We start from the raw sequence: 23,151 nt of genomic DNA on the forward strand, positions 1-23,151 counted from the left end.
GTTCTATACCAGTTGGACCTCTGGTGGTAGCGGGACCCTCTCCTGTATAAGTCAAAGAAAGGAACCCCGTCTCTACTCATAAATAAGGGAGGGGGGATGCGTAGCCTTCTTTCCCTTGGGCAACACCAATATCTTGAAATACTTCCTCTTAAAACCCTTATAAGAGTTAGAATAAGAATTGAAGAGGGTATGCTCAGAAACTCCCTTGAAGGTGTCAGACCTGCACTTGTGCATCACCACACTAAACAAATTTAAAAGTACGCGCTTCATGTTCATCATCCCAAATGGCGGCATACCAACAAAAGCTTAGGACAATATGGTCAAAGGTAACCCAATCTTGTAATCGACCTCTGAATACCAAGTCTAGCGAGCATGGAACACAGCCCCTCCTAGGAGTCTCAAACAAAAAGGCCTTACACTTCAGTTTGGCAGCCCATATGCTTAGATTTTTGGATTGGGGGCAATTGTTATGGACCCACATCATGAGCCTCAGGATTGGCTAAGTGAGCTGGCCCTAGTTCACTCTCAGGTATGAAACCCTCTATAAAAAAAGATTTCATCTCACTTTGAAACCCTAGCTTTCTTATTGTCATTGTATACACACACTGTTACTTTTGGCTCCCAATCTCCTCATAGTGCACAGTGATATGTCATCACCTAATGATTTCCTCCATAAACTCCGCCAATTCTCATATCTTATAGCAACCTTTGATCCTTGCGGATCAAATACTATAATTTTAAAAATAACTAATTTCTCAATAATTTTAAAAATAACACATTAAAAGAAATTCTTTGTTTTTTTGTAAATGTACATTAAAAGAAATTCTAACCATACATGAAAGTTTGTTTTTATTTGTTATTTATTACAAGGTAGGATATTCTTATTACCAATTTTTTATATTACCACTCTAATCATCATTGGATTAGAGAAAAAGTTTGAAAAGAGAAAAAATAATAATAATTTTTGAATCCAATAATAATTAAAGTAATAGTAGAATCATAATAGAAAAAAATTGATAATAAGAATTTCTTACCTCAGTCGATATTTTCTAAATTTATGAAATCTGGTTGCCGTTCTTTGGTGGCGGTGTATAAGCCCACTATACTTTGAGGGACCACTATCTGGTGGCGTTGGAAATTGTTTTTCAACTTTTCCTTCCTTTGGCTCACTTCTAAACCAATGCATTGACGGATGAACTCGACCAACAACTTCATAACTTCATATGATGTTTGCTATCACGCTTCAATTTTTTTTTTTTTTAACGTCATATGATGTTTGTTATCACACTTGAATCCTTCTCTTTTTTAAATTTGTTTTCCACCAATTTATCAAATCCATCAATCCCTTTCCTTAATCAAATCACCAACGGGCCATATAAATCATTTGAATGTATCATTTGTTGGACTACGTCTACCAATTACCATACACTTCAGCTACACGCGATAAACGCCCTTCAAAGTATAGTCTAAATATCCCAAATTATCTCCTTATTTTTAAGTCCCATTATATAAGAAACCTGTTTTGCTACGCCCCGCGCCGTTAAAAAAAGAAAATATTAAATACCAAAATTTACCAAAAAGAAAAACAACAAAAATTTAAAAACAGAAAACGTTTATGTGACAAGAGTAATCCAATGAGGTTGAGCCACGTAAGACAAAGAGCCCACGTGGGGAGAGTAGATTCGTTATTCCGTATTCGAGGGAGTATAGAAAAGTCAAAAATATCAAAGAAACGATCGCTGCCGTGTCATGCGCTTATGTTTTCCTCGTTGTATTTCTACTCTCTCTCACACACACACACACGCTACATTCCTACAAACCCCCCTCTTCTGAACATTTCCGAAACCCACATATTTCAAAACTTTTTCAGAGGTACGATGGCTGGTAGGGTTTCGATTTGCTTTCTCTTCGTGTTCTCGCTCTCTCTTCTTGTGTTTCAGATCTCCGCAGATGAATCGGCGGATGCCAAGGAATTCGTCCTCACCTTGGATCACTCCAACTTCTCCGACACTGTCAGCAAGCACAATTTCATCGTCGTCGAGTTCTACGCACCTTGGTATGCTTCGATTCTTCCTTTTGTTTCTGTTCTTTTTTTGTTTTGTTTGATATTTAGTTGTACTGATCTGTCTCATTTGTTGCTACTGCGATGTAGATCTTACTTTTGCTAATGTCTTGTTAGCATTTCGTATTTTTAGATTTATATCAATATTTTACACTTATTTTGGTATAATTTTAATTTTTTTTTTATATTGTGTATTCATTTCAACGATTAGTGAAATCGTTTTCTAGATTTAACATTTTAAAAATGGTCAAAATTTTGGTTTTAGCTGGGAAATTTGCTGCATGCGCCTGATTAGTATGGATGAATTGTTATTGATATTAGTGCATTGCAGTTTTCATATAATTTTTATTTTGGTTTTTATCTTTTTAGGTGTGGTCACTGTAAGAAGCTTGCTCCGGAGGTAATTTGTTTCACATTTTATTTTGGGGTTTCGTTTAAGTTCACCTGGTAAGATTATGCAAATGCTGATTTTCCATCTGTTTTTTTTCTGCAGTATGAAAAAGCTGCTTCTATCTTGAGTAGTCATGATACTCCACTTGTTTTGGCTAAAGTTGATGCGAATGAAGAGAAGAACAGAGACCTTGCATCAGAATATGATGTTAGGGGATTCCCAACAATTAAGATTCTGAGAAATGGGGGAAAGAATGTTCAAGAATACAAAGGTCCCCGTGAAGCTGATGGTATTGTTGACTATTTGAAGAAACAAAGTGGTCCTGCATCAACTGAAATTAAATCTGTTGACGATGCTAGTGCTTTTATTGATGAAAATAAAGTTGTTATTGTAAGTGACGAACCATTTTACTTTTGCTATGTTTGAATACAGATTGGCATGTAAGCTTATTTTTCTGATGTTTTCAGATTGGAGTTTTTCCGAAATTTGCTGGGGAGGAGTATGATAACTTTACTGCATTAGCAGAGAAGCTGCGTTCTGACTATGACTTCGGCCACACTTTGGATGCCAAACACCTTCCAAGGGGAGAATCATCAGTGACTGGGCCCATAGTTAGGTTACTCAAGCCATTTGACGAGCTTTTTGTTGACTCCCAGGTAGTGTTGAGTTCTGCAGATTGATTGTTCAATCTTGCATATTTTAGTGTTTTTTTCTTATTAGGTTGTGTATATGTTTCATGCTTGTAGGATTTCCATGGGGAAGCTCTAGAGAAATTTGTTGAAGAATCTAGTGTCCCCGTTGTGACTGTCTTCAACAATGAACCAAGCAATCACCCTTTTGTTTCCAAATTCTTTAATAGTCCCAATGCAAAGGTAAAATATGCTATCTATGTCAATTTTGTCACTTCGTTACTAAACTGGAGGATTCATCTTTATCACACTGTTGTAGCTCTATTTTTATTTTTGTAACCGAGTCCCACCTTCTGTTAGTGTCCTTCCCATGGGTTTTACTATTCTGAACTTCATATCATTTTCCAAAATTTGCTTGCTTTTATGAGATTTCCTGTTTCTAAACATTATTATTTCCTTTGCTTTGGTTTTCTCCCCATTTTATCCTGTGTCCCAGAAACCTAAATTAAGGTTTTGAAATTTGTAGGCAATGTTGTTCATCAACTTCACTGCCGAAGGTGCTGAATCTTTCAAATCAAAATACCGTGAAGCTGCTGAGCAATATAGACAACAGGGCGTAAGCTTTCTGGTGGGAGATGTTGAGTCTAGTCAAGGTGCCTTCCAGGTTTGTATCAAAATATTTAACATTCTGTTATTACTCTTTGCTTAATATCAATATTTGACATTATGAATGGATTGTCTTGGCAGTATTTTGGACTAAAGGAAGATCAAGTACCTCTAATTATCATACAACATAATGATGGGAAGAAATTTTTTAAACCCAATTTGGAACCTGATCACCTTCCAACTTGGTTGAAGGCATACAAGGTTATACTCATTTCTCTTTGTAGCTTATAGCCTTTACCTGCTTTAATTTGGTTTCTTTGTTCCTAGTATTTAGGATATATTGGTCATGTAAGCTCATTAATTTTAAAATATTTATTATAGCTGTTATTTTGTCTTGAAGATTGTAATTTTTATCACCTTGTTTTTTTGAAATTTTCAGGAGGGAAATGTTGCACCATATGTGAAGTCTGAACCTATTCCTGAAGCTAACAATGAAGCTGTTAAAGTGGTAGTTGGGGACAGTCTTCAGGATATAGTTTTCAACTCAGGGAAGAATGGTAATTTTTTTTTTTAATCTAGTTTCATTCATTGAATTATTAGACAGATTTTGGCATTCATTGTGCTCGAATTAAATATCATGTTTTGAAAGTGTTTTTGTTCCTTGCATGTGAAAGAGCATTACAGTCCAATTGAGATGATTAGATAATGAATATCAACCATTACATATAGCTGATAGATGTGATTTCATCACATTTCTAGGACTAAGCAATTTTCCCTTTCTGTGTATTGTTAATGCTGTGAATCCATTGCTATTATCATTGGTTGCAAAGTATAAAGGAAAAGACTTTTTAATCTTTTTAATCAAAACTAAATTTAAAATAACATTAAAGGAAGATCTCTGGTTTATATAATTAAAAGAAAGTTCAACAAAAAATTATTTTGTTATTCCTTTAAAAACTAAAGATTTTAGTAAAATAGAGTGTGTCAACAAAGTAGCCAATGTTGTTTCTTGATTTTTTTTAGCTTGTGATCATGAGTTCTCTTGACTGAAAGTAGCTGGTTGATTGTGGCAAACCTTATTTATTGTTTCCGTAATGTGTTTTGTGTATCTTCTTGGCTTATATTATCTCTAGGTCTTAGCGTAGTCATCAGTTAAACTGACATAATTTATATGTTATATGTTTGCGTACAAAATTAAATTTTGCCCCTACTTTCATTGCTATTTTAATTAAACATGTCCTTCCGATGTTGTTATCTATCTGTTATGTATAGAATTAATTTTACCTGCCAACTCACATGTCCTTCTTATTCCATTATGAATCTGTGATTATGTATAGCAGCAAATATACACAATAATTTTAATCTCTCATATACATCACTAGTGTTAATTAGTAGTTTTCCTTTATCATACACCAACACCTTGCAGTTTTGCTGGAGTTTTATGCTCCTTGGTGTGGTCATTGCAAACAGTTGGCTCCAATCTTGGAAGAAGTTGCTATCTCATATCAAAGTGATGCTGATGTCATCATTGCAAAACTGGTAAGAAACGTGTCTAGTTTTTTTCTTTGATAATTATGCTGGTATATTGTCTCAATCGATGATGGAAGTAACTTTGACAACTATACCGAAAGCCATGTGGTACAAAAATAATAACCCAACGATGAATCGGACTGAGTTTGTGCAGACTTTTAAGAAATTCATTTTTAATGAAATTATCATGTTATACTTTTTTGCTAAACTTTCTTCTGCACATCATTTGTATCACTTTCCAGGATGCAACTGCCAACGATATCCCAAGTGAAACCTTTGATGTGCAAGGTTATCCAACCGTGTACTTTAGGTCAGCAAGTGGAAAGATATCACAATACGATGGCGGTAGGACCAAGGAAGATATCATAGAATTCATTGAAAAGAACCGGGATAAACCTGCTCAGGAAGAACAAGGAAAAGATGAGCTTTGAAAAGGTAACTGTCTGCATATCATTAGTTGCACAATCTCATTTTAATGCTACATAAGAAAAACTTCCAAATCTTCTCATTCATATTTTGATTTAGTCTCAACTTTGCAGGAAAGGAGCAGTTCCTCTCTGAGGGGATATAGACACACTGTTACATGTCGGGTCTACATCTCTTTGTATCCCAGAATCAATAGTTAGTTAATCTTAGTGCTAATCTATCTTCCGTTGCTTACCTTTTATCTGTTTGTTTTCCTCTTAATGTATGTTTTACTGAATAAATGGGAGTTTTGTTTGGCGGAATATAGATTTTAATACTGGAAAAGTTGTGGCTGTAAAATACCTCGGATCCTGAGTTATAGATGGTTTTATATCACCAATATAGTTTCCAGTATTTCTCCCACGAGGTTGTTTCGGTACCTCTTTGAATATGAAATAATCTCTAAACCAGCATAATAATATCTAACAGTTGGGGTAAGCATATCAATCATACAGAAGAAGATAGTGCACAAATCTAATGTTGAATATGAACAAACAGTATGCATAGGCAATACAGGAATGGATGGTAAACTTTGAAAATAATGACAGCCTTCTATACGCAACGCGAGAATTGACGTTGAGGGAAAGCAAGAAATTGTTGCATCCACCATGTTTGGTATGCTTGTCTTTTTCGATCTTAGCTATGCAAATTATCTTGACCGCGTGTTACATTAAAAACAATGTCGACCAAACGTGTTTGAATGTTAAAATCAAATTGTTTGTTAATGGGTATTGCTTGAACCGTTTGCTGGCTGAAGGTACAATTTTGGGATACACAGCTAGCGGTAACCAACACAACGACAAAAGGTAACCAATAACCCTTCCATTGATCTTTCGTTGCCAAATCCAACTAATAACGTGAAAGTACCTGCACATTGCAAACCAGCGGCATAAGAACTCATTTGTCACATTTTTTCATCATAATTATCGAAATATCACGCTCCAGTGGTTTTTTTTTTTTTTTTTTCCCCCGCTCGTGTCCAATCCATGACCTGTTATAAGAAAAAACGTGTCTTGAACTGATAGAGCTAAAAGGTCCATGACCTGTCAACGGGACCCGCGGATCCTTTGCATAATTAAAAAAATAAAAAATAATAGTCTCCCACTTCTCTCCATATTTGGGGTGTAATGTTACTCACCGGAGTAGATGCCTAGAATTATGTTGCATCGAGATCGACACGGGTACGGAATATGACATGATACGATACTCTGATATGTTAATTTTAAAAAATATTAAATTTTAATACGTTAGAACACGTTTTGATATTATAAAATATTTTTAATTTATATAGTGTATATTATATTTAGTATTCAATAATTTAATAAAAAAAATAAAGTTAAACTTATAATACCCATCAAGTTTGCAAAGAGATATAATATATCCCAAATGTTTATATTAAACTCAATAAAATTGTAATCGTAATTTAACGAATCTAATAGTTGAAACTCAAAATGCAACGCAACGTAACCTTTAATTTTTCTTTGAGTATTTGCAATGAGTATTGAAGTGTCGAAAAGTGTCGGTTAGTGTCGAAAAATTAAACACGACACATCAAAATTTTTGAAGTATGAATACTTCATAACTCAGAACTCCTCGCATATCATAATCCCCGTGCTCTTAAATTGTTGATAAGTATCATTTTATTGAGGGGTTTTAGTTTGTCCTTTAACATGATACGAAAATTTTTTCTACACACACAACATTTTGTGGAGCCCACATTTTTTAAAGCAAAAGAAAAAAAAAAATTAAGACATGCAAAAAAAACCTCTATAACATTACACAATCATTTTTCCTACGATATAACTCTTATAAAACCCTTTTATTGAATGCTAAATTAACACAGCGAATTCCAACAAAATATGCTCTTCTTTTTAAGATTTGATAAGACTAGTGAGCAACATTTTGTCCTATAAATAGTGGCGGAGTCACCTTAAAACCTGCAAGCAAGTGCCTCAGCATTAGTTTTCAAAAATAGTTGATTTCTTATTTATAAAAAGGTTATATTTATTTTATTTTATATGAAATAATTAAATTTCTTACACACACAAAATGAATGAGTCTCCCTTCTTTTTGTCTCTCTTATCTTACTTATGGATCTTACTTGCAATTTTATTTTTATAATATAAGATAATTATTTTCTTAGAATATAAAAAAATTATTTCCCTTTATAAAATTATAAAAATAACAGCTCTTTCAATGACTTCCTCCATAGCTGGCATTCACTAATTTTTTTTCAAAGGATTAAACTTTTGTCGGGCTCCGCCACTACGTATAGCGTCAATCACTAATCAATTCACTGGTTACTTTGGTGTTAGATTTAAGGTTGCTTCGGTGTTAGATTCGATTCCCTGAAAGTTGAGTCTGCGCTGCAACCTATGTCTCTTAGTTTAGTAATTCAGTTTGCTATTCCAAATTAGCATCCTCTATTGTTAACAGATATCATTTAATAATTTCGGATGAAGCAATTTTTTAAGCAATACATGTGATTTTAAAAAATAAAAAATATATTAATTATTATTAAAATTATAATATTATATTTAATATTTTTATAAAATAAAAAGTAATAAAATATATTTTTGATATTTAAAAAAAGACATTTTAAATAAATATAACTATATATTTTTTAATGAAGATCATCTAAACCTTATTAAATGTGTACAACAATTTTAATTGACAAATATGATGAATCAAAAAAAATTCAGCACCTTAATATTTCAATAGATATTTAAGGTAAATTTTTAATTATATATTATTCGTCAATTTACTTAATAAAATCATAAATGTTGCCCAAAAAAAATAGAATAAAATTTTAAATATTTATGATAAAAATAAGAATCAACAAATACTACAAAATGCACCTTTATCACTAACTTTTTGAATACCATACAACATTCAATGCAGTGTTTTAAAACTAAATCAAATATCAACCGATTAAATAACGAATGGAGAGAGAGAAAAGAGGGAGACGATTAATTTTATAAAAAATTGGGCAAACGACCAGCTGACCCTAGTGACTGGTCCTGAACTTGGACATGCCTTTAGCTTAAGAGGCACAGATATCGATACAGAATATGAGACATAACATTACACATCGATATGTTAATTTTAAAAAATGTTATATTTCGACACGTTGAGACACGTTTTGATATTAAATAAAAATTTTAATATATATAATATAATTTATATTTAATACATATAAGAGTCCATAATAAGTCATATAACTAATCAAATATTTAAATTTCATAACATAAATATAAACAAAAATAATTTTCGGTATTTTGTTAATTTTTCATGTCAAATTTCATAACGGAAAAAAATTAATTTATAATTTTTTTTATATTAAATTAATAAAATAAAATTAAGAATAAAAAAGAAAAAAAATGTCGGAGCTTTGATCGTATGTCAAAAAAAGTTGACTGCGTGTCGAAGAATTAACCGAGTATCCTAAAATATTAGCCACATATCAAACACGTGTCAAAACGTGTCAGAGTATGCCCATACAAATTTTTTAAAAAAAGTCGTGTCCGTGCTTCTGAACCTTTGGCGCTGGACATATAACAAAAAAGACCTATTTTTGCTGATAGCGTTTCATAAAACGTGACATTTCAATAATTAAGATGAAAAAACGTAAATGGATCGTTGTCCTGCAAACCAACTGCTAGCTCAACGAAAGTTTTGATTACTTTGGGAGCACATTTCTAGGGAAAGGAAAATTTTGCACAATTTTCGTAAATACCATTAGTCGGCAGTTGTGTACAAATCCATATACCACTTAAAAATAATTATTAAAATTTTAATAGAAAGAATTTTGCAGTCCTCATTATTTTACTTAATTTCGATCTGGATTCTCTTATGTGAAAAATTATATGATTATGTTATGTAAGAAATTATAATCATGCAAAAGTGGATCAATGATAATAAAAGAGAAAAAAAAATGTTAAAATAAGTAGTTATAAAATTATAACCATTAATTTACCTTTGTATAATTGTAATCTTTTAACGTGATGATAATGACGATATCATTTTTTGTTATATGAGCCTGATTTAATTGGAGCAGCTGAATAACCGGTGTAGCAGGTGGTGTTTATATAATTCATCATTTTTTATTTAAATTTTAATACTTTTATTTTAGAATGTTTTATTTTTTTTTGCTATGACACGTGTTGTTTTATTTTAATTTCAAATTCTCTTTTATTATTTTCAATTCTAAACATTTACTTTTCCTTTAATATATATATTTTTAATTCTAGCTGAATTTTAAAAATTCGGCATTCATAAGTATTTTGATGATAATAAGTAAACGAATCATGTGTTAAAAAAAAAATAAAAAAAAGTAAACGAATCAAAGTAAACGAAATGAAGTATTGAAAATTTGTCCGTCGATTGCCACATACGTTCTGCACATTTGAATTTAGAATTCCCCCCGCTAGCATCTTAGTTATTAGCCACCACATGTATTAGTATCATATTCAAGAATACTTTTCATGATAAAAGGCATTGCTCATAATATAATATTTTAGTACGAAAATAGTATACCTCAAAACATAAGTATTTGCTAGCCATTAAAAAGAGGAAACTCGAATATCAAGAAATTAATAATAGAAAGTTTATTCTATCATAAATAAGATATTTTGAAAGTAAAGTTTATTTAAATTATTAATCGATGAAGAGAACATGCACACGCTTTGGTATTGCGATTTGCTGTTGTTTATCAGTCTTAATTACTTTCTACACCATTTAGTTGAAGCTTCCCCCTCTTCCAGTCAAAAATAGGAAAAATTCTTCAATACCTCACTTTAAAAAATTTATTGTGACATGACTTCATGTTGAGAAAGTAATTTCGGTATTCCAAAAAAGAAAGAAAGTAATATCGAATATATTCCAATGCTTTTAATCACATATAATGGGTGCCTGTATTCCCCACCCCCTAAGCCAATCCTGTGAGGTTAGATTCCCAAAAGTATGTCACCCAAAAAAAAAAAAGGTTTGATCGAGTTGGTATGTGGGGAAGTAAAAATAGGTTGAGATGGAAATGTTTGTTCTTATTTTTAATTTTTTTTTTTTGAGATATTTCAATTTGTTCTTCGCTTCGTAACTAATCCGATTCGGGAAAAGTCCCACAATTAAAGTTTTAAACCTCTTTCAAAAATGATACCGTGAAGGATCGAACACATGCTCTTACCTACACCTGCTCAATTTCCTAGCACCAACTGAACTACCATCATTTGGTCTTATTTTCACTTTTTTTTTTTTGGTAAACAAATGAGCTCGTAGAGAATGTCTATTTTTTTGGATACATTTAAAGAAATGAACACACAACCTATTATATAACTATCAATATCCCATCACCACTAAGCTAACCCTAGTGACTTTCTAATTTTCACTTATATATCAACACGAGTGGTGTGATTTCATCATTGTTGATTTAATTTAATTTTAATTATTCCCCATATATTATTGCTTGATAAAGAGTAAAATACTTCAATTAACTTTAACGACATACCTATGTATAAGATTGACAATAAAGTTTAGCTCAATTAGTATAATTAATTATTTTTATTTTAAAGTTCTATTCTTATGTATGATTTTTATGAGAAGATTTTTATTGATAAGTCATTTATAAATGGGTTCATTTTTTCTGCAGTCAATTTTAATAAGTTATCTACACTGAGCCCAAAATGATGTCTTATTGAGACGGAAATCAAAATATTTTTGTAATTGTAATTTATTTTAGGGGTATAATAGTCTTTTTCTTTATAATTTTTAATTTTTCAACTCAAAACTACGTCGTTTTAGGAGTGAATGTAGATAACTTATCTACATTCAATGTAGAAACATTAAAACCTTTATAAATAGGCTTTATATAGTGAATGTAGATAAGTTATCTACATTCACTCCCCAAACGACGTCGTTTTGGGTTGAAAAATAAAAAATTATAATGAAATAAACTATTATAATCCAAAAATGAATTATAATTACAAATATACATTCATTTTCACCTCAAAATGACGTTATTTTTTGCTTAATGCAGATAGCTCATCTACATTGACTGTAAAAAAACGAACCCTTATAAATATTACCTTATAATATTTTAACTAATAAGTTATACGTAAATATCAATTTAAATTTAAATTTTGTCGATAATAAGTTTTACTAAAGCTTGTTAATATATCCTTATCATTTCTTTTAAGTTTTAATACATATATCCTTAATATTTAATTAAATGAGATAACTTTTTTTCTCTAATATTTTTACCAAAGAAAAAAGATTATAAGAGTAGCCAAAATTATGAGTTGGCTAATAAAAGAGTTTTACTTATTGTTTTTTTGTACATTATTGCATATATATATATATATATATATATATTTTTTTGTACATTGCCAGGAGGTATCCCCATTCAACCTTCTCCGGGTACCATGTCCTCGGGGTACGGCCCGTTTGGGCTAGCCCCTCATTGTAACAGTAAGTGCACTAAGCTTCGCAACCGGAGAAAGGACGAGACTAACCCCCCAACCGAAGATTTTTGGCTTATCCTCTGACCCCCAAAGATTTTCCAAGAAACTGCTTAACGCAGGGTTTGAACCCTGCACCAAGAAATCCCTTGGGAGCTCAGCTGCCAACTGAGCTACCCTTGGGGGTTTATATTCCTTTTTTTATAGTACAATATTGCATATATTCTTTGTCACAGTATATATTCGAACAACTCCGTAATATTTGTGTAAAACTCCAAAAACGAGTTAAACTCATATAAAGTTCATCGACCGATCTTCAAGCCAATTTGTTACTTCACAGTTGACCTAACCTAATATCTAGTTCTATTGATTTGACGAGCTTGTCCAGTCCAATTTTATTAACTGTGGTTGTGATACGTGTGAAGGGCCCAAATTAAAAAGAAGAGCTGGAGCACCATCTTGGGCTAAGGATTACATTGTGTAATCAGCCCAAGATGACCCAATATTACTGAATAGTCTATTATAGTTAGCAAGTGTATTGTGTGAGTCCTTAGCAATGTGTAATATGAACCTTTAGTAGTCTTTTGCTTATGTGGCAATTGTAGAAGGCAGTTACACGGTTAGCAAGATGCGTGTCCTATAGAAAGGGACTTGCATGTTATTCTGAGGTATTCAATTGAAATATACAGATTCTCGAATTTCTTTTCTCTCTTGTTTTCCATTGTTCTTTTGATTTTTGCCTGAGATATCCAAATAGGATCCGCTATCCTATCATTGGTGCTTTCATCTCTTTGAAATTCAATAAGATTTCATTATGCGTGTTCAGGATCTGGCGGATGAATTTACTGCGTTCCAGACTCGTATCGATCGTAGTTTGGAGGACATGCAAGCTAGGGTTGAACAACGTTTCAACGAACACCAGAATCAATTTCTCAGTCTCTCTGTGCAAATGCAAGAAATACATGCAGCGGTGGTTGGATCCACGGCTCATGCACATGGTGCTCCTTCTGTTTCTGTGCACGATTTGGGCGGAACATCACATCCGCGATTTGGTACTGACGATCCCCGTTCGTTTATGAAGTCTATTCGAATGGAGTTGCCACTCTTCAACGGAACAGATCCGAATAGTTGGATCTTCCGCACGGAGCTTTATTTTGGTCTGCAACAAGTTCCTGATTCGATGAAGGTGAAATTGGCGGGAATGCGCATGGAAGGACTAGCAGGTCCTTGGTTTCAGTGGTTATTCAATGGTGGTTCTGTTCAATCTGGGAGCAATTAAAACTGGCAATTCGACAGCGATTTGGTGGCACGGCATATACCGATTTGAGGGGTGTTCTTTCGAAGCTCACACAGGAAGGAAGCTTGAATGATTATATTAAAAATTTCGAGGCCTTGATCAATCAGGTCACTGATTTTTCTGACGAAATTTTAATGAGCTTCTTTGTATCTGGTTTACTTCCAGATTTACGAAGAGCTATTCAGCTCCATTCCCCCATCACTCTTCACCAGGCAATGCAGCTATCACTTACTTATGATGCTTATTTCGTGGAGTTAAGATCTTCTTTTACATATGCAGGTAGTAAGAAGAGCTTTGTTAAGAGCTCTTATACAGTGGAGCAACCCAAACCACTGACTGCCATATTACCGAGTGACAAACCTGCCTTACCTGCTCTACCATCTAATGTTCCTTTTAAGAAATTGAGTACTGAAGATTTACGCAAAAGGAGGGAGTTAGGATTGTGCTACACTTGTGATGAGAAGTGGAATTCTCGCCATAAGTGTCCTGCCAAACTTTTCTTGTTGGTGGGTGACGTTGATGATCAATTAGAGGAACCTGAGGAACAGATTGTGTGGCAACCTGAGGTAGCACACGAAGATAGTCATGAAGCTGCCTTACATTCTTTAAAAGGAGAAATGAATCCTCGAGCCCTTCAGTTTCGGGTTACATTCAAAGGTCAGTTCATTGCCATTCTTATCGACTCTGGAAGTTCTCACAATTTTATCCAGAAACAACTAGTGGATGCTGCAGGTTTGTCTACTATAAAAGTTCCTAGAATGCGTGTTTTTATGGGTAATGGGGAGTTCCTAGTGTGTGATAGGAAATGTTTGAATGTGCCATTGGTGATCCAAGGTTATAGTTTCTGTGTTGATCTGTGGGTTATCAATTTGTCTGGATTTGAAGTGATTCTGGGTATTTCTTGGCTGAGTAATTTGGGCAGGGTCATTCATGACTATTCTGAGTTGTCTATGGAGTTTGTGTATCATGACAAAAGGGTGATTTTGCATGGAGACTTCATTGGTCGAAAGGAGAAAACTGTTGTACCACAATGTTTAACATTCACAGGTGAAATGATGCAGTTGGTTCCTGATATTGTACCTGAATTGTTGTCCTTGAAGGATAAAATTCCTGTTGCTGTGTGGGAGATTTCGTTACAGTTTCAACCAGTTTTTCAATTACCTCAAGGGCTGCCACCTTCGAGGAATTGTGATCATGCAATACATTTAGTTGCAGGAGCTCAACCAGTCAATGTGAGGCCATATCGATATGCTCACCATCAAAAGGAGGAAATTGAAAAGCAAGTTTCAGACTTATTGGCTTCTGGCTTCATTAGGGAAAGTAGAAGTCCCTTTTCTTCTCCTGTCTTGCTGGTTAAAAAACATGATAATTCTTGGCGAATGTGCATTGACTATAGGGCTTTGAACAATATTACAATCAAGGACCGTTTCCCCATCCCTACCATAGATGAGTTATTGGATGAACTTCAAGGAGCAAGGGTGTTTACCAAGCTTGATTTGAGGAGTGGCTATCATCAGATTTTACTAGTTCCTGAGGATACATCCAAAACCGCATTTAGAACTCATGAGGGGCATTATGAGTTCTTGGTAATGCCATTTGGTTTAACCAATGCACCCTCCACCTTCCAGGCAGCCATGAATCACATGTTTAGACCTTATCTCCGCAAGTTCATCATTGTTTTCTTTGATGATATCCTTATATATAGTGGATCAATGGGGGATCATTATAATCACCTTGTCTTAACTTTAAGTTGTTTGCAGGAAAATCTCTTCATGGTTAAAGTCAGCAAGTGCTCCTTTGCATTGAACGAAGTGGAGTATTTAGGCCACTTGGTTTCGGGTTCTGGTGTGAAGGCTGACCAAAAAAAAATTGAGGCAATGCAAAACTGGCCCCTACCAAAAACCATCAAACAATTGAGGGGATTTATTGGTCTCACAGGTTACTATCGAAGGTTTATTAGGCATTATGCTTCTATTGCCTCTCCTCTCACAGACATGATGAAGAAGGATGCATTTTTCTGGTCAGAAGAGGCTGCTACGGCTTTTGAAGTTCTCAAAAAGGCAATGACAGAGACTCCAATCTTGATTCTTCCTGATTTTTCCTCTCCTTTTATTGTTGAGACCGATGCTTCAGCTATAGGAATATGAGCTGTTCTGAAACAACAGAATCATCCTATAGCCTTTTTCAGCAAAAAACTTGGGCCAAGGATGCAGGTTGCTTCCACATATGTCAGGGAGTTGTATGCTTTGACCGAAGCTGTTAAGAAGTGGAGACACTATCTGCTAGGTTCTAAGTTTATAATTCGCACAGATCACAGAAGCTTGAAGGAGTTGCTCACGCAAACTGTGCAAACTAATGAACAGCAGAAATATGCCTACAAACTTATGGGATATGATTTCACCATTGAGTATAAGCCAGGCACAACTAATGTAGTGGCTGATTCCTTATCTAGATGCTTTGAAGAGGAACCTGCGGGTATGAATTTCACCCTGCTGACTGAAGTCACATTTCCTTTAATCGATCAGATTAGAGCTGAAAATGACTCTGATCCTGCGTTGAAGGATATTCGAGTGAAACTGCAGAATAATGAGTTGACCAATGCTGATATAACTGATAGGAATGGTATCTTGTACCATAAAAATCGTTATTTGCTTGGTGTAACTTCTGCTTTGAAAAATCTTATCCTACAGGAAGCACATTCCACTTTGACAGGAGGTCATGCTGGAATTACTCGAACATTCCTCCGGCTGTCTGCTTCCTTTTATTGGAAGACTATGAGGAAAGATGTTCAGGACTATGTTGCTAAGTGTTCTACTTGTCAAATGATCAAAAATACCACTTCCCCTCCTTTGGGGCTGCTCCAACCCTTACCTGTTCCTGATGGAGTCTTTGAAGACTTGACTATGGACTTCATCACTGGTTTACCTTGGTCTAAAGGATTCAATGTAATACTAGTGGTAGTAGACCGTTTAACAAAGTTTGCGCATTTTGGTGCTTTGGCTACTCCTTACACTGCTACCAAAGTAGCTTCATTGTTTTGTGATATGGTGATCAAATTGCATGGTTTCCCTAATACCATAGTCTCTGACAGAGATTCAATCTTTTTGAGCCATTTTTGGACTCAACTGTTCAAGAACAGTGGTACTAAGTTGAGGACTAGCACTTCCTACCATCCCCAAACAGATGGACAATCGGAGGTCACCAACCGTTACTTGGAGCAGTACCTTAGAGCATTTTGTCATGAGGAAAATCATAAATGGGCATTGTATTTGGGATGGGCTGAGTACCATTATAACACAGCTGTCCATTCTTCAATTGGAATGACCTCTTTTCAAGCCTTGTATGGAAAAGTTCCATCTATGATTCCATCCTACAGTAAAGGGTCAGTGCGTGTCGAGGCTGTTGATGCCACTTTAAGTCATAGGGATGACTTGCTGAGGTACCTTAAGCATCAGCTGCAAGGTGCTCAAAATAGAATGAAAGTTCAATCTGATAAGCACAGGAAGGATGTTATTTTATCAGTAGGTGATTTGGTGTTGGTGAAGTTGCAGCCTTATAGGCAAATCACTCTAGCTAAGAGACAGTGTCAGAAACTTTCCAAGCGATATTTTGGCCCCTATCCTATTGTTCGAGTGCTAAGTCCTGTAGCTTACCAAGTTGGGCTACCTGACAGTTGTCGCATCCACTCTTCTTTCCACATCTCAGTGCTCAAACCGTTTAAAGGGGATAGTTCCACTACTGCCGTCCCATTACCTGAACTTACCAAGGAGAACCAACCAGTCCAGATCCCATTGGCTGCTGTTATGTCCCGGGTTATTCCAGTAGGACCAGAGCAACACAGACAGTGGCTTATTCAATGGACCAGCTCACTTCCTGAAGATGCTACATGGGAGTATGAAGATGATCTTCTCATGTTTTATCCAGAATTTCCATTACCTCAGCTGAACCTTGAGGACAAGGTTCTTATTGCAGCAAGGGCCAATGATACGTGTGAAGGGCCCAAATTAAAAAGAAGAGCTGGAGCACCATCTTGGGCTAAGGATTACATTGTGTAATCAGCCCAAGATGACCCAATATTACTGAATAGACTATTATAGTTAGCAAGTGTATTGTGTGAGTCCTTAGCAATGTGTAATATGAACCTTTAGTAGTCTGTTGCTTATGTGGCAATTGTAGAAGGCAGTTACACGGTTAGCAAGATGCGTGTCCTATAGAAAGGGACTTGCATGTTATTCTGAGGTATTCAATTGAAATATACAGATTCTCGAATTTCTTTTCTCTCTTGTTTTCCATTGTTCTTTTGATTTTTGCCTGAGATATCCAAATAGGATCCGCTATCCTATCAGGTTGTATTACATTTTCAAATTTTGTTTTATGAAGAATTTGCAAAAAAAAAAAAAAAAACCTAAGTTTTCTGCCTTCCAATTTTTACTAACTCAAACAATCACGTCTTAAATTGCTAAAAATGAAATTATAAAATTAGAGGAGTACATACTTGAAAATTTCTATTATAATATAGAAATAAAAGACATGTTTGATTTTTTTTGTTTTTAAAATAGTTTCTTAATTTTTAGAATAAAAAATAAAAAACTTTTTTGAAAATGATTATTTATCATTTTTTTTTGAGTTTTTAAAACTTAAAAAGGAGAACAAGTTAGAGATGTTCTCAAAAATTATTTTTTGATTTTATTATTTTTGCGGTGACAATTTTTTTAATTATAAGGATTCATTAATGATACTTTCATAAACAAATTTAACTTCTTTTTAATTTTAAATTATTTTGCAGTAGCAGTCTTATAATTAATTTTTTTTTTATTTAGAAATAGCAGTCTTATAATGATAAAAGTTCATTAATAACATTCTTGTAAATAAATACAAATTCTTTATAACTTTAAATACAACTATATTCAAATAACTTTTATTGTTCTTCTACTCTCAAAACCAGTTTTCAAAAATTTATATTCAAAATAATTTTATTTAAAAAAAAAAAATCATGTTCAAACTTTGGGTTGCTAGCTTCTCTTTTAATCCATCGAGGGAGAGATACTTGTATAGTAATTTCACGTGACAAAAATGATTGTGTACATAGGTACAGATGCGCCATTAAGATGACAGGGCAACAAGTTAATCATCTTTATCATGCTAAAGTCGGGCCTCACGTACGATGATGTCTTATTTTTTTAAGACAGTGCAATAATGAAAGCAACTGTTTATCAACTATCATATAACACTGGAATTCGAATAAACATTTGCATTTGGCATGAATGCTTCATGATTGAAAACACTTTTTCTGTAAGAGCTCATATTCGATTCAATGGAAAAACAATCACCCGATTCAATGGTGCAACAAAAGGTTAATTCATGCTGCTCAACAAACCTGGCTGTCATATTATTCCATTAGGAAAACTTAAAATATTATCCAACTTATTTTTGTAATTGATGTTGGCTTCTTTATCAGATGCTTAATAAAGAGAAGCAAATGAGAAAATACTTAATAAAAAGAAGGAGCAAGCTTAATAAACTTTGTTGTGAATTGTGATACAGTTAACTATTATTCATGCTTAAAATGTCACAATTGCTACTTTTGCAGCAGAATTGTTCTTATTTAACTATTGATACATATTATGGTAATGTTGTGGAGCATCAAGGTTGGGTAATGGGATTGTCCACACCATCAACATTTCTGAACCAGCAAGTGCGAGTGAAACTAGCTGCACCCTTTGGAACATCATCCATCACCCACTCTTGGCCTTTTGGGTAGTAAATTCCTGTGCGTGGGTGTGGAACCCAACATGCTGAATCCTCTATTTTCCCACCACTCTTTGAAACTCCTCCGGAGCTTCCTGCAGCAGTTTGAACAGTGCTTGAGAACTTGCTGAGCCCAATTTTTTCTTTCTTAGCTCCCCTGCATGAACTTGACATTTCGTTTGTTATGATCTGTTAGAACTTTCTCTTTGAAGTTTGATAACAATTGAAAATGTGAAAAAGGGCCTTGGCTGTCAAAGATTTCTTGCTAATCAATTAGCATTCGTACAATCTCGCATTCAAATAGATAAATGAATTATTGTCATGCATCATGCATGTTAAATAACACATGAAAAAACAATTAATTAAACTGCTAACATGAAATGAAACATGACCCCTTTGGTGCACTTAATGCAGTATTTCATGTGAAAAGCTCATGCTAATGCCTTTGTATTGATCATTAAGAGACTAATTATATGTTAATGAGAATTTACCGGAGAAGCAACATGTTTGCTTTGGTGATGCCGCCTTTAGCCATGAGCTGCAATAAGCAGAATCAACCAAACAGGTAAGTAATATGTGAATTAATTAATGCAACAATGTCTCAAAACACAGGAGTTTTCACTCTCCAAAGCCTCAAGACCTTATGATGGGTATTTATAATAGTCTGGTGCTGCAAGAAAAGGAAATGATCAATGAATGGGATAATATTTTTTATGCTTGAGGAGATAAATTTATCTCTACTATATATTAAAGTGTGTGGGGTCAATTTTTTTTTCTCTTCTTTTCATATGGTCCCACGTATGAACTCTACACATTTTTATGTATGTATGAAAAACATTTGTCATTATAAACATTTGTCCCTATAAATTATAATGACAAACGTATCCACTAAATGAGAGCAAAACTTTTAATGAAATTACATGGTGAATATTTATATTATATGCAAATAAAAACATTTTAAAAAAGGCGTAACATTTGAAATGACAAGTAACTTTTTGTTTTTGGTGAAAGACAAGTAACATTTATGTCTAATTACTAAATAAGTTTAGAAAGGTGTATTTTTTTTATACAGACCTAATTATTTATTTGAGACAAATTAATCTTCTGTATTCTTATAAATTTTAATTCTTTGAATATTAATTCTCCAAAAATATATTTAGTAGAAATTGATCTCAAGTTCGATCTCTCCCCATCTATTTGGCTTGTATTGCCAATTGAATTACACCAATTGAGTAGAAAGATGTCAATGGACAAAATGTTGTCAATTTTTATGAGAAATGTATTCTGATTTACATTCGATCAAATCCTATTTTTATTAAATATTTTTATTTATTCATTTATAATTCACTCATATTATAATTCTTTATTAATTTATTAATTAATACTTTCATTCATAATACATTTGTTCATATTTTTAATTATATTTACTAATATAAATATTTTTATTTAATAAAATTAATATATATATATATATATATATATATTTAATCTCTTATTATTATTTAATGTTTTACTAATTTAATTTAATTTTGATTCTGAACATTTTATTTACTCGTGTTTGCACGGATAACTATACTAGTTGGCTGGTTGCTATGTAATTATCAACTTTGCAACTTAATTATCATTAAGAGATGATTGATTGTGTTGAGCTAACGGGTAGTTTTAGCATTGGGCCAATACTTCTATTCATTAGAGGGCATCATGCCCAAATGTTAGACTATATAGCCCTAAGCAAACGTTCATTTGTTATAAAACAAGTTAACAAAAGGGGAAAAGGGGCGCACCGGGGGGTGTTGGGGGAAAACAGTAGACGAAATGAGTAGAGTTTAATGTGCATCTATCTAGAGTTATTAAATAAACAATTATATTTATAAGAAATATTTAATTAAGTCATATATATATATATGTAAATCAAATAATAATGTATTTATTATTTTACAACGTTAGGACAAAAAAGAAGAATAAAAATTGCACCATCTAATTGTTAAATGCGGATTAAGATTTTGAATAAATCAAGATTTTATATTGAAATTAGTAAATAACTCGCGTAATGCATAAATATGTTTTTTCTGGTAACAATGCATAAATAATTTTAAATTTAGATAAAATTTTAAAATATAAATTAAAAATAATTGAATTATAAGAAAAATACGCATGATTAATTAATATTGAATATAAATAGTGTAAAATAAAATAAAAAGATTAAAAAAAATGCATGATAATTCCAAGAAATTGTATTTAACATGTGCACGATGCCCTAAAATTAAATGTAGACTATTAAAATAAATTTGTTTTCTACAATATTTCACTTATAAATATAATATCTGTTCTTTTCTCTTTTTTTAAAGTCGGTTCTCTATGCAAATTGAAGTTCTCCTTAAATCCATATACGAATCACGATTTTGCACAAAAACCATCTTACAACAAAGAAAAATAAAGAATTTTGATATGAAGGATACGAGGAAGCCAATCATATTATTGATATAAAATTTTTACGAGACTGGAAGAATAAATTATTGACATTATCTTAGGTTGTTTACATTGACAAATTTATTGTCATATTCAACATGAAGAATTCTAAGAGGGGAATCACATTCCTCAGACATAAAATTTATCTTTCTAAGGAATATTCTCCAAAAGACTCCTGAGCAGAAATAATGCATAAGTAGAATGACTATACTTCGACAATATGTAGTCTTATGTATGTCATTTTTGCACCAAGCTAGATATGTGTCACACAATAGGAGTAGTGAGCTAGTATCAATCCAACCCTAGAAAGGAATGTTGGATAGCCGTTAAGCATATGCTAAAGTATATTTACAGAGAACAAGAAATTATATGCTAGTATATTCTAGTTGGAGTCTTGAGACTGTAAGTTACACGGACTCAGATTTTTGGTGGGATATTGACACAAGAAAATCGACCTCAAGCTATGAGGTTTATACTAAACCAAGATAACATCAGAGGTTAACCTTGTTAAACCCTTTCACCAAAAGTTTGCTTGAATTTGTATTAGAGAGTTATGTTACTTCTTTGGGTCTTAGGAGAATCTCAAACTTACATTAAGCGAGTAAGAGATATTATGTTCATTATACTCTTAGAGTAAGATAAAGTAACAATATAATCTTTTTCTAAATTTTACAAATGAGGTATTTTTTATTATTTATGTGAACACAATTCACAAACATAAATGTCCAGATCAATTGTGGAGTATATGATCATTTGGATACGCTCATGGAGGATATAATAATAGGTTCTCACAATTGATGAACAAGTTTACAACTGCTAAATAAAATTGGGTGCTTTATTTAGAATGCAATATTTTATGAAATGGTTTATCCGAATCATTATAAAATATTTGTGTGAATTAATATTCACATTGAAAGGATTACAGAGAAATTTTATTAAGGTTGTATTTTTGTCATAAGGTATCAAATCTCTAGTTAACTATAGTTACATTATTGCTTTTAATCCCGAGTTTATTATAAATAGGTAATTAACTAGTTTTTATTCTTTGATTTACCAACTAGTGAGGTTTGATTTATTGACAACCAATAACTCGAAATTTTGGGAGTGTAATTATTTGATTATCGATATTTATGCAATAAACAATATGGAATTGTAGGAAATATCCTCTTGATATGTTTTAGTACTCGAATATTGAAGATACTAGCCGATGCATGCAATACATTAGAGAAATTATCACAGTCAAGGAAAAAATAATTGATTGAGTAACAGAAATCCTATCAATCAATTATCGATATTTTACAAAGGGGTGATGCATATTTATATTAAAAGTAGAGTAAATATCTTTTTTGGTCCTCAGCAAATTTCTCGATGTTCGCTTTAGTCCCTAGAAAATAAAAAGGCTATTCGTGGTTCCTGAGAAATTCAAAATGAACTCATTTAGTTGAAATCGTGGTCCTCACAAATTCAAAAAAGACCCACATTAGTCCCTCAAAAGAACTAAA

At 33.1% G+C, this 23,151-nt stretch overlaps 1 protein-coding gene across 2 annotated transcripts; it reads left to right on the plus strand.

Annotated features, from left to right (window-relative positions):
• The first annotated feature begins 1,825 nt into the window (after positions 1-1,825).
• Positions 1,826-6,029, plus strand: LOC133304005 (protein disulfide-isomerase-like). 2 transcript variants are annotated; one of them, XM_061503975.1, is made up of 11 exons: positions 1,826-2,056; positions 2,432-2,462; positions 2,556-2,843; positions 2,921-3,109; positions 3,200-3,325; positions 3,609-3,746; positions 3,830-3,949; positions 4,128-4,245; positions 5,115-5,227; positions 5,461-5,653; positions 5,744-6,029. In XM_061503975.1, the coding sequence occupies exons 1-10, from the start codon at positions 1,878-1,880 to the stop codon at positions 5,647-5,649; spliced, it is 1,491 nt and encodes a 496-aa protein (XP_061359959.1). In that variant the 5' UTR covers positions 1,826-1,877; the 3' UTR covers positions 5,650-5,653; positions 5,744-6,029. The 2 variants fall into 2 exon arrangements, with proteins under 2 accessions (XP_061359959.1, XP_061359958.1); XM_061503974.1 differs by having other exon boundaries at positions 5,758-6,029.
• The last annotated feature ends 17,122 nt before the right edge of the window (positions 6,030-23,151 follow it).

The sequence above is a fragment of the Gastrolobium bilobum genome, unplaced genomic scaffold (assembly GCF_033153095.1).
Source record: "Gastrolobium bilobum isolate Gb01-03AN ecotype WA unplaced genomic scaffold, APGP_CSIRO_Gbil_v1 utg22478, whole genome shotgun sequence".
Lineage (NCBI taxonomy): Eukaryota > Viridiplantae > Streptophyta > Magnoliopsida > Fabales > Fabaceae > Gastrolobium > Gastrolobium bilobum.

What these genes read in the sequence shown, in the direction of transcription:
- LOC133304005 (XM_061503975.1), top strand. Translation starts at nt 1,878, where the DNA reads ATGGCTGGTAGGGTTTCGATTTGCTTTCTCTTCGTGTTCTCGCTCTCT. An exon ending in GTCGAGTTCTACGCACCTTG is followed by an intron (nt 2,057 to 2,431) that starts GTATGCTTCGAT and finishes TTATCTTTTTAG; the next exon opens with GTGTGGTCACTGTAAGAAGC. An exon ending in TTAATAGTCCCAATGCAAAG is followed by an intron (nt 3,326 to 3,608) that starts GTAAAATATGCT and finishes TGAAATTTGTAG; the next exon opens with GCAATGTTGTTCATCAACTT.